The sequence below is a fragment of the Eleutherodactylus coqui genome, chromosome 6 (assembly GCF_035609145.1).
Source record: "Eleutherodactylus coqui strain aEleCoq1 chromosome 6, aEleCoq1.hap1, whole genome shotgun sequence".
In the NCBI taxonomy this organism is placed as follows: domain Eukaryota; kingdom Metazoa; phylum Chordata; class Amphibia; order Anura; family Eleutherodactylidae; genus Eleutherodactylus; species Eleutherodactylus coqui.
In genome coordinates, this window is record NC_089842.1 from 146,275,188 (window position 1) to 146,288,194 (window position 13,007).

The window sequence follows — 13,007 nt, forward strand, 5'->3', positions numbered from 1 at the left end:
TTGTCTTCTGTTATGTTGAAAATCATATTTATTGTTATAGCAGCTACATCAGCTTTTGGGAAATGCTAGGGACACCCAGTACACATGATGGTACTGTTCTCAGTGGGATTGTCACCTAGCTTTCCTAGAACGACAAATCTGATTAGATATGCTGCAGTATTGGAGAGGGGGATGAATTTGTGGATTACCAGACAGCTTGGGTATTCTGGAGTTGAAGAAGACTGGGTGACAATCCCTGTACAGGCTGTAATGGTAACAATATTGGTTGTCAGTAGAACTGACCATCTTGACAAAAGAGGACAACTCACTAACTTTTTGATTACAATGGGGTTAAAAACAATTATTGATAGTCTAACATCACAGCTGTATCTCCAAGAGAGCACATTTTCTTAGGCTGGCTTATGAAATAATGATTTTCTCCAAGTGTGTCTAGGCGTGGGATATGTCTATAGGGATCTATAATATGCATGGATCCCATCCATAGAAATGTACTCAAACAACATCTGCAATCCAGGAAATCAACAACCAGATTCTAGAATCAATATTAGGCATGCTTAAAGGGATTGTCCGATTTCCAGATAGCATGCCCTCTTTAGTGCCCACGGTGGTAAAATAAGAACAGGAGCAATACTTACCTGTTCCCTGCCACCACGATCCAGCACTGCAGCCCCACTGTGGTGTTGCAGTTTGTTGCTGCTGTTAACGGAAGACAGATAACTGCTGCAGCGTCACATTCCCTAACTCCTGGCATCATGGCACTTAGCATGTGAGCATTGATTCCAGGAGAACAAGCAGTGATGCTGCAGCTTCTGATTGGCTACGGCAGTCACCTGATTTCCAGTGACAGCAATTATCATAATAAATGTCAGGACCACAGCGGGGCTGCAACACTGGATCATGGCAGCACAGGGCAGGTAAGTACTCACTTTTCTTATTTTAGCACAGGTTAACCACAATCATGAGTGCTGCCCTTGCTACTACCACTTCATTGCTGGCCCATTTCTGCAGCCCTCTTCAACGACACCCTTCTTTCAAGTCTGAAATGGACATTAGTGGCTGTTTATTATGACCACTCCAGTCAACAGAACAAAGTAGCAGTGATGCCACTTTCAGCTACATCTCTTTATAGTCAATAGACAACCAAATGACCATTTGGAAAAGCTAAAAATACAACCGAAGAAGGGTCACACACTTTCCTAACACCACTGCTACTTCATTCTAGTGGTCATGGGGGTGAAGGGGGGGGTCACAGAGATTGGAGCCCCTGCCGATCAGATATTGCTGACATACAGTATAGCCTAGCAATATGCCACCAATGACTATCCTGAGACAAGACCTCTTAAAAACGTAACTGTAGAGTCCAGTTGCCGAATACAGATCTGATGTCTATAAGGATGCTTCCCAATGTCTGTTAATGGAGGTTTGGGTGGGGGAACAAGCCATCAGGCTGTTTATCTGGCTGACCTCCTAATTATTCTGGACATAAGCATAGCCAGATTATTCTGACAGTCTCTTCTGCCTGTGCATATTCGACTAAGTTGAACTGGCATGTAGGAAAAGGAGATGGGAATCTGAAGTAATCAATGTCATCCAAACAAATCTTAGATCTATGGTGAGCTTTACAACCTGCAAATGATGTTTATACAGTAATTATGCAACCTCCAAACAAAGTGACATTGGTCTGTTATATCATTTCCTGTCTGTACATCGTCTTAGGCAACATCAATAAATAAACCCATCCTGCTTACATAGTGATAATATCTGCGGCCAGCATTCCTAGAGATATGATACATAAAGCTATTCCGGTATATTTTTACTTCACTGCCTGGTTTTCCATGCAGGAAATTTGCATTATAATAAAAGTCCAATGAAAAATAATTTGCTTCATTGAATAGCTGAGTGCTGCCTGTGATTGGCTAAGCGCTCAGCCAATCAGATACAGCTCTTTCAGCAGGCGGCGATTTTAAATCCCCGCCTGATGAAAGAACTTCAGAGCAGTGCAGGGAGAAGAAGCGGCTACACACGGCTGAACCTTGGCAGTGGCGGAGAGGTGAGTATATATATATTTTTATTTTTTACACCAGCTAGGGATGATTTTCAGGGAAGGGCTCATATTTAAAGCCCTTCCCCTAAAATCACTGCGGGGGTGCCAGCATCCTATACTCCTGCTGTGTTCACGGAGCGCACAGCTGGTATACAGCTGAGCGCTCCGAGTGGGGTATGCACCACACAGCTGGATCGCTGTCTTCTCATACTCCGGCTGTGTTCTCCGAGCGGGATACCAACTGAAACAATAGTATCAGCGGTATCCAGCTGAGAACTTAGCGCACGGCACTGATAAGGTTGCTGAAAGAGAATGATGAACGACTCAATAATGAAAACTACATGATGTCCGTGCAGTTAGACCCAACGATTCTCGCTCAAACCGCGATGAGAACAGGGCCCTTATACAAGGAATGAAAAGTAGTTTGAACAAGCAAACAATCACAAAGTTGAAATGAAATGAACAACAAATTCTTGTTCGCTGTTCAATCGTTGACCTGTGTACACTGAACAATTATCGTTCAAATTCCCACGATCCAATGATTTTTTGACTCGAGTTGCATTGGAAAGATATTTAAAAGAAAAATACTTACTGCTTCCCCAGTAGTTTTCCAACTGCTTGAAATACCATTGTGCCGGCAGGTTTCAGTGTAGACAGACCAGCAGCTGCTTCCCACCTTTACTTTTGAGACCTGAGGATGAATACAAATGTAATAAAGACTCTGACTATATATGACACACGAAACAAAAGAGCAGTGTAATGCAAATGACCCGCCTGAAACCACACTCCATATAACTTCCAGGGCTACAATTAATATGTAGACTAACCAGAGAGCAATTGTGTAGCTTTATAGTGTTACAGACACACACCAGGTGGCTGCGAGGGGTCAGTATTATGAGGGTTTGTTGAAAATGGGGATATTCGGGATGTACTGTAAGTGGGCATTTCCACCAATTCTGCACATATACATATAGGAATTTTCAACCACTAATTTCATTGTAGCAATGACAGGCAATTGTATTCAGTGTTATAAAGATAAGTTCTGATCACTATCTGACCTGCAAAGCTGCTATTGCACATAGTGTTTTTTTTCCTGCAAAAACGCATTAAAAAACAGCGTGTAAAAATGCATGTTTTTAGGAAAGGCACATGTGCTTTCCTTTTTACATCATCGATAATGCTCAGCAGCCAAAAATATAAGTAAAAGAGGAGTATATAAAAACAATTGGTACACCAAATTTAAAAAATCATCATATGAATACATTTTTATTATAATAAATGCAGAAAGACAAAACAAAACCACAGACTTCTACATCATAGTAAAGCACCAAGGCAGGAAGGGGTTGGTTACAATTACGTTTGGGGCCACCTGTACACGAACGGTCGGATTCCGCAAAAGTGGGAGCCCATGGCGGAATCCAACCTTGTGCCTGTCAAGCGTCCGAGCATACCTGTAATTTTGTCTCTTCTTCTGTACTGCGGATGGTCTGCACAGCTCGCCATCAGACTCGCGCAGTACAGATTTTATTTTAGAACTCCTGATTTTCCTCCTTCATCGCCTAGCAATGACTTGGAATTCCGCAATGTGAATTGTGGAACGGCCGTGGGTCGGATGGCTTCCATTGACCTCAATGGAAGCCATCCACGTTGAATCAGTTCAAAAATGGAGCATGCTGCGGTTGCTATCCACTTGTGTGAGCGGGCATGTGCATGCTCTGTTAGTTTGAATTGGTGCGGAATGCCGCAGATCATCTGCGTGGAAGACAATCATAGATTCCGCAATTCAAACCCACTCGTGTGCAAGCGGCCTAACGTATTTCATCGACTGTTTTGCATTCATAATACAGAAGAGCATCCCAGCCTGACCGCAGGTCTCCTGACCCGAACTACAAGCATCATAGAAATATATGATGCTCAGATTTCAGATCAGAAGACCCGTGGTCAGGCCATTTCCATATTATGGACGCAAAACATAGACCGATACATGCTAGTGTGTCACCACCGGCCTTGAACCCACAGAGGACTTTCTAGACTGAATATAATTCTAGCAAACACTCAACTCTAGACAGGTCTTAGGTTTCCCTAAAGGGTTTTTTCCTACTTTAGATACTCATCCCCTATCCAAAAGAGGTCCAACTACTGGGCCCCACAATGATCCAGAGAGGGGCATTCCCTGAAAGCACCATGTGATTGAATGGTTAAGCAAATGCATGACTACTGTGCCATGAGCTTTAGTTTGATGGAGGGAGATTGATGCACTTGGTTACCTACCTCCGTCCTACAGAAGTGAATGGAGCAGTGGTCACACGTGCGTACTACCATCCCATTCACATCACATAGGCCTTCAGGATGTGCTGTTCTCAGGATACAGCGACTGGACCCTGAGTGATCAGACATTTATAAATCCACTTTAGGGTAGGGCATCAATATTATACCCCCAGAAAACCTTTTTAACTATCCTTCTTTCTCTTCCTTGCTCATTGCATTGTGTTATAATGCAGCCCTAATGACGTTACGTTTTATTTCCATTGCCAATCCCATAAAAAGATATGAAAAAAACTGAAAACTAGTTAAGAGACTTTGTAAAAACATTCCCAGTGCTTATCTGGACTGCTGACAGCTCATGCAGCCCCATAATACAATCTATATTCATTATCGCTGTACAAATACATGAATTATCCACATTTTCCACAATATCACGCCGCCTGTCAGCTCTACAAGAGTATACGTTTCCTGGTGTGTGGCCAAAGCCTCTATATTTAGCTGAGCATTAACATGCAGAGCATTCCTGCTGCGTGGAAATAAAGGCAATGTAGAAGAAACTCCCTTTATTGTACTGACAATCTATGCTATGGTAATTGTTTTCTTTGGGGTCTCTTTACATAAGACGACCGTCCTAGAGGCTAGTGAATGTGGAGCGGGTCGGGATCGTTCTATGAAAAGCGCGATAAACCGCACGCGTTTAAAAATCGCGATATGCTGCAATTTGCCACGAAAAAAAAACATTGATCGGCCTTGTCCTATATTCTTCTCTATTCACAGAGGTTCTCTACTCTTAAGTAATGCAGTATGCTTTCAATGACTATATAATAATCTGGCACCAATTAACCTCTTTCTGCTGCTGCACTTCTTCATTTTTTCCCCCCATTTCCATTTTTTCATCCACACTTTAAAAAAAAAAAAAATCATAATTTTTTAATTTTTCTTGCAACATAGCTACAGTACGGGAGAGCTTGCTTTTGCAGGATGAGCTGTATTTCCCCATTTGGGGGGATTGTTCTGTTTTTATGGCATTATCGCTAGGGCAACAATGACATATTATCTTTATTCTATGGCTCAGTACGATTACGGCAATACCAAATTTATATAGTTTTTTAGGTTGTACTATTGCTAAATAATATAGTATACCTTTGTTTTAATTTAAATTGCTTTCTGTCATCTCCTCCCTATATGTTTTTGTTTTTTCGTCAATGGAGCTGTGTGAGGGCCCATTTTTTGTGTAATCAGACTTTATAGGTACCATTTTGGGGTACATAGGAGTTTTTGAGCACTTTTTTTCTTGGAGATAGAGTGACCAAAAAAACCATTCTGTACTTTTTTTTTTACGGTGTTCATTGTGTGGCATAAATAATGTGATATCTTAATAAACTGGACTTTAATAGCCATGGAGATACCAATTTTGACATTTTAAAATTTTTTTTGGATGCAAGCGCTTAGAAAATGTTTTTTTTAGACTTTTAATATTTTTAAAATTAAGGGGGTTGTCCCGCGCCGAAACGTTTTGTTTTTTTTTCACTAGCCCGGCGCGAGACAAACCCGATGCAGGGGTTAAAAAAAAAAACCGGATAGTGCTTACCTGAATCCCCGCGCTCCGGTGACTTCTTACTTACCTTGAGAAGATGGCCGCCGGGATCTTCACCCTCGGTGGACCGCAGGTCTTCTGTGCGGTCCATTGCCGATTCCAGCCTCCTGATTGGCTGGAATCGGCACGTGACGGGGCGGAGCTACGAGGAGCCGCTCTCCGGCACGAGCGGCCCCATTCAGAAAAGAAGAAGACCGGACTGCGCAAGCGCGTCTAATCGGGCGATTAGACGCTGAAAATTAGACGGCACCATGGAGACGAGGACGCTAGCAACGGAACAGGTAAGTGAATAACTTCTGTATGGCTCATAATTAATGCACAATGTACATTACAAAGTGCATTAATATGGCCATACAGAAGTGTATACCCCAACTTTGTTTCGCGGGACAACCCCTTTAATTACTGAAAACCTTATTAATCTTATATTTACTTTTCCTCTTTTTAAGTTCCTGTAGGGGACTTGAACTTACGATCATCTGATTGCATGTCCAATATACTGCAATACTTCAGTATTACAATGAATTGTATATTTGCAGAGATTAATAAGAAGTGATCTATGGCACGGTCACTGAGTCTGCTAAGTATCATGTCCATTCAGTTTTCAGAGAAAGGCCTCTCCTTCTGTTGGGTAATTTAAATGCTGCTGTCAGTACTGACAGCAGCATCTAAAGGGTTAATGGCCGGGATCAGCGTTATCTCCAATCCTGCCCATTTCAGCTACGTGTCGACTGTCAAACATAGTCAATACCCACTGCATATGAAGCAGGTCTGACTTCTTAGCCCTCTCCATACAATAGCACCCAACTTAAAATACAAGATTTATCGGTCATCATAAACTATGTTATGAGGTAGAGTGTATCTATAGGGGATGCAGAAGTAGCAGTTGCACATGGGTCCTGATGTTTGAGGGGACCCAAAGGCTCGTCTGTCACTTAAGAAGACATCAGTATTATATATGGCATCACAGGGTAGGTTGCATTGTGCTGCAGAAGCTTCAAGGAACCAGTCTAGTTCTGAGTAAAACGTTCCTCAGACTCCTCAATAATAAAAACAAGATATAGATCTCAGAAGAGGTTCTGCAGCAGTGGCATTTTCTAACCAGGCCAGACAACTCTCATCTCCTCCCTTCCCTTAAGTCATAAGCTGGCAGTCACCAACTACATATTACCATCCCACATAATCAAGATGGGAAGACGTTCCAAGATCTGTGTAATGGAAAATGTAGATCTAAGGTTTCCTGTACTTTTCTTACTGGCTTTAAAAATAGTCCTGCAGCAGAGGAGCACAAGAGGAAGAAGAATGCATTTACGTTCATGTCAATTATTAATGAAGATCAATTAAAGACATGATTGCACAACTGCAGCCTGGACAATACGGGGTTGCTAAACAGAGGGATTATATCAATAGACTCAAAAGAAGGGGGATTTCGGGGTTACAACAGTTTTTTTGGTCAGCTCCGACATAAAATACATGGTTGCACTGTTTGGCCACATAGAGAAAAACAATCAATGTAAGAGGATTGTTTCTCTTTAACCCACTGGCACAGCCTTTGTGGTCACAGGGGTCACAGTTGTGACCTGGCCCCCTTGGTACATGCTGATGTTTTATTTCAGGCCCACTACACTTACATTGTTGTCACCACTAAACAGCGCTATTGTAGTGGGTGGGCCATGATTCGCCACAACTGCAGTCTATCAGTGTGGCGCTGCCTTGTGATTGGTCCAGCGCTGTTATGAAGTAGAGGAGGAGGGGCACGCAGCGTCCCTCGCCACACAGACATCCAGCTGATCTCCTCTCTGCCTCACCATCTAGCTGCCTGCCCATCTCTTCTCGGACCATGGTACTTGTCTTGCCCACACCCAGCCCACCGAGCCTAGCGCCATCTTTGCAGATCCAATCCAGGTCCCCATCCTCCTCCTGTCCTGACTGTGACTGTGTGTCCTGCTCCATGCAAGTCCCTCTGTCCTGCGCTGTCCTTTCACATGGGACTGAATATTCCACAACAGTATTCTCGAGATCGTCGGGCATCTTAGTGATGAGACCCCCACCGATCAGCAAGATATCCCCTATCTCGTGAATAATTGTGGGAGTAGGAAGGACCAAGCAGAACTTTTGCACCCAGTCCCACAAGTCAGTAGCTACGCCTCTGCTTTAGCCCTTACGATGCTAAAAAAAAGGGGCAACATGAAGGTTATGTTTGACACGACTAATGACTAAGGTCACTATTCAGGATAAAACTTGAGTATTGGCTCATCATGAAAAATCTATAAAATCAGACACTTCATAAAGCCTATCAGACAATTCTTGTTTTGACCTCAAGGAAATCTTGATTAGTGTTCTCATCATCCAGAGGCCGGCTGCTGGTACAGTAACCTTCCAAGGACAAGTCAGCGATTTTCTCTCCTGTATTGTGACATATATCTCCCTCCCAGTCTACATCCTGTTTACACCTCATATCCACTAACTTCAATATCAGCAAAGCTTATCTACCAGATAAATGTATTCTATCATTGCTAATTACACCTATAGATATATTATTATCATCCCTAAAAATCAGTAATTTACTTATAGGTAAATACATACTTATAATATTCTGTGTGTGGGCACATTTGTGAGATAGATAGTAGAGGGTCTCTTAATAAATAGAACATGTCATCAGCCCCTCTATACAGAATTAGGCTAGCATCACATGGCCAAATTGTGGATTCCACAATCACTCTGCCACACTAAAGGCCTTCAGAATTATAAATATTATAAATGGTAGGTTACACATTTTACATTGGGAACCAGAAGTTTAAAGTTATGCCTCTGACTGGATCCCCAAAATCCTTTAAACTGGATGGCATGTTATTGCACCCACAAAAAGTGCCCATATAAAATCTAAAAAATCCCTTGACATGCATGCCTATCCCATGTGGTGGTCCTCCGGGCTAAAGTAGGGTCATATGGAATGTCCCTGCAGAGGTGACTCTTTAGAAACACAAAGTGTCCTGATAAAAAGAAATTGATGACTTATTAACATTTGCTCATGGGGGACGGGACCTCAAGAATTCCATCAATCAGTAGCACTATTCAGGAATGGAACATCAAGTGGAATAAGCAATAATGGCACCACTGCCCATCCCAATGGTGGGATGCCTGGAGTTGTACCCCATGCTTCGTTATGCTGCTTTATTTATCTCATAGGATTACCAACATAGATGTACTTAAAGCTATAGGCAGGTTAGAACATTACTGTATATTCCATGGGACAATGCTGGCCTGCAATTGCCATATGGTATAATCAAGACAAAGGCTCTATTCTTTCTCGCTCCTGAATGGTGTGCAACTAAGTAAATATTGACGTAACTAGCAAAATTCCAGTTGTTTTTTAAGTGGACCACCAGACCAATGAAGCCACTGAAAGGTGAGAATATGGCTCACAGCCATATACTGTAGGTAACATGAGAAGAAACAAAGTCTTGATCTGATAATGGAAGACACTTATTGTTGCAGAGCCCTTAGCAGGTTTCCATGACGGACTCTAGTCATGACGTCTGTATCGGGGCCATGCTTCCTTTCCTTTGGACAAGTTTATAAAATTTCATTAAGACAGACACGCACAACAACAATCACATTGCTGCTTATTCTGTTATTATGATTGTGACCAATGTAGGGGATACTCCCATTGACATGTAATAATAGTCCAGATGGAGGAGTCTTGAAGGCGAGATCTGGTTTCACACATTAGATCCACCAATTTTGCTGACATACAATAAAAATACTAGGCAGTTTAAACATCTACCATTGTTAATGGGCAGGAGGGGGGGTTAAGATGTGGCATCTTAAGGACACATTTACTTATGAAGGGCAAGTCTGTTTTCTGGGATTTTTAGTGCTATCTTGGTCGTCAACATTAGGTTTAGATTGCTGCTAGCATTTTCATGTATCAGAAGGTGGAAAAAACAACCTGTCAGAACACAAGTGGAAAGTATCTAGTCTCCTGGAGATGAAGGTCTGTGATACCTTATCTCAGAAGGCTCAGCAGACTGGTATAAGGTAGCTAATGGAACATTGTTTCCCAGATCCGATGTCCATCCTACAATTTCAAGTTCATTAAGTCAAGAAATAACCTTTAAAAGCGAAAGTACATGAGAGCGGAGAAAAACATCTCATTAAGGAAAAAGGAGCGTGGAGAGGAATTCAATGGCAGATAGTAAAACTTTGCAATCTTCCAAGAAACTAAAGGGCCTTCTTAGGGCTATGTGAAAGATCTGAATATTTGAAAGGCAGAGACCACTAGATATCTATAAGGCTTTATAAAACACTATTATTGTTAAGATGGCCATATATATTAGGAATGAAGAATAATCTAAATAACGTAACATCCCACATCAGCAAGGATCCTGAGTTGCATTTCTAACAGCAGTTGATAAGTTACTGTCCAATACATATGGCACCATTCATATGGTCAGACCCTTGATGGTAGACAATGGAGTAGGGGGCTGTCTATTAGACCCTATAGCAACTAGATTGCTCTTGGTGAAATGACTAGAATAAGATCTAATGTGTTCTGACTATTTGGTGCACCAATGCTGCAGGCTCTTAGGGTATGTTAGCAATTGTAGTGTTCCAATAGTAGGACTTTAGGCGCATGTCCTATTTTTTCACGTCCTTTGGAACGCATCACAACGGAGGATCACAATTTCACTGAAATGATTCAAGGTGTTTTTGCATGAAAAATGCCTCGCATCCGTAGGTAAAGCGCGCGTTGAGAAGCGCAATATCAGGCCTGGTTTCTCGGCTTGATATCGTGCTTGCCCGTGTGAATGTAGCTTAATATGGATTTAGAGAGATATTCCAGTGAAGGATTTATCACCTCTCCACTGATAGGTGACAAATAATACAGTAGCTCGATGGGGTCCATCGATCAAAAAAGTGGGTGGTGAGGGGTAAGGCCCCCTAGCTGCAAAGATCACTGTTAGGCGGCACCTGAATGGAGCAGTTATCAAGCATGAGCTTTGCCACTCCATTCAAAGTCCATAGCCGTTGCGTGTAAATGCGTGCCCACCGTGCACCCTTCTTTCATTGCTGAGTTCAGCTCAGCATAAAATCCATCCTCCCTTATTTAGAGGGACGGCATGCTGTGTTCTCCGTGGGCAGCACTGATAGCATTGTATGCAGCAGTCAGCCCATGGGAGAACAAAAACGTTTTATTTAGAGAACAGACCACCTACTGTTCTCTAAATGCATGCAAATAAAGCTACTTAGCTACTAATGGGCTGATCAGCCCAATAGTGGCTAATGCAAAATGATCACTAAAAACTGTCAGTTTCTGATGAATTTTGAGCAATCATCTTTGCGTGTAAATAGACATTAAGTCCTTCACATTAGAATATCCCTTTAAAGAGGAGCCCCACTATTACATTATGGCCAATTTCTTCATATACTTTCATTATCCGACTATAGAAAATAAGTGTAAACCAAATTTTCCGTAGTTTACCTGTCAGTAGTCTATACAGTGTTTATGACTTTATGTTCTATAATATATCTGTCAACAGATTCAAAGGGAACCCAGTGAACTTACTATTCCCTTCTCCACTGTCAGATTGTCCCTACTGAAAGCTAATAAAATAATACAGGAGATGCCCACAATGCAATATCATGATTGACCCTAGGTTATTCCAAAGAGGAGGTTCATTATTATGTCCTGGAGTCTGTGTCAAAGCAAAATCATGCCCAGTTATTATCACTTCCAAGGCACCGCAATGCATGCTTCATGCCACAAGTCAACCCATTGAACACAACACGTCTCAGTGTCTTCTGTGCCATATGGTATTATGGCTATAGAGATCCTTTATTATAAACAGATTTACATTCACCCTTCCAAAATACTTGATACATTTGCATTATATTGTATCCACATGGCCTTATCCCACAGTACAGTCACGTGAGATACATATGGTTTACACAATAAGACTGTATGCATTCTATAAAGTCAAATTGCAGGAGACTCCCAGTATGCTAGTAGTGTGACAGATGTCCTCCGCGCACATGCACAGACCTGCTGAGTCCTGCATGGAATGTCAATCAGGCGGCACAGCTTCCTGTTACAACCTGCCTCAGTCACCAGGTGAGATGGGCCAACTGCAGTGAGGGAACTTATATACCAGCCGATCATATACAGAAATATAAGGGGTCACCATCACTTTCCAAATACATACATCCTAAAGTCCTGTTTATATGATGGACCACAGCTGGGGGTTAGTAGATACTTAGCAAAAAAAATCATGTTACTTTATTTCCATAATTTCAAACACTCTTTAAAAAAAGTTTTAAATACCAACTACCATATATACATCACTATAGACAGTCCATACATGTCGTATACACACATGGTATACAAAAAGAATTGCATAACTGATCATATAAACGGGTAACCTATATTGCAGCATTATATATCTATAGCACTGACATATACCATAACCCTGGGTTAAGCAACAACCTACAGAAAATGTATTGTAAAGCCAATGCCGAGGCTACAGAATAGGCTGGCGCTGTATAAATAAAAGTTATTGTCTCGATTACTAATGGTAGTAAAGCATGGAATGTAACAAAGTAAGCAGTTGTCTAGGATACGGCAGGCCCATAAGTCTTGGATATAGTATGAGAATTGCTACAAGTAACTCTACTCACCCCTAGTCTGCAGATCCTGGTCAGCCTATGCGTATAGCTGCTGCTGATGAAGTTGTCCTCCTGTGTCCAGTCCCAGCTAGTAATGCACTGGCTCAACCAACAACTTCCAAAGCTTTTCAAAAACACAGTAGCAGACAAAAGAGGGAGAACCTGCCTAACCAGAGGCTGTTACAGCCCAGTCTACACATGCTCTCCTCCCCTTCCCATGCACATAGCCCAGCCCCAACCTGCCTGCTCAGTCTTGGCTTATTCCCTGCAGCCAGCCTATTGCAGTTATGCAGGGCGGTTCTGTTCTATGGCAACCAGGGAAGCATTATGTCACCTTCCACCTTCTTCTACAAGCACGCTGCATGTGCCAAGGCTTGTAATAGTGAGAGATAAATCAATGGAAAGCAGGATAAAGGATACATCAGCTTATCTGTTCTG

At 42.1% G+C, this 13,007-nt stretch overlaps 1 protein-coding gene across 2 annotated transcripts in view; it reads right to left on the reverse strand.

Annotated features, from left to right (window-relative positions):
• The window catches only part of LOC136632755 (MOB kinase activator 2-like), a 37,171-nt gene extending 24,417 nt beyond the window's left edge, over positions 1 to 12,754 (reverse strand). Inside the window, exons 1-2 of one of the 2 annotated variants that reach the window (XM_066607893.1) lie at positions 12,582 to 12,754; positions 2,637 to 2,735 (exon numbers count right to left, since the gene is read on the reverse strand). In XM_066607893.1, coding sequence (XP_066463990.1) covers positions 2,637 to 2,674 — 38 coding nt within the window. In that variant the 5' untranslated portion in view covers positions 2,675 to 2,735; positions 12,582 to 12,754. The remainder of the gene's footprint in view (positions 1 to 2,636; positions 2,736 to 12,581) is intronic. The other variant, XM_066607892.1, reaches the window with a different exon arrangement.
• Between the last annotated feature and the right edge of the window lie 253 nt (positions 12,755 to 13,007).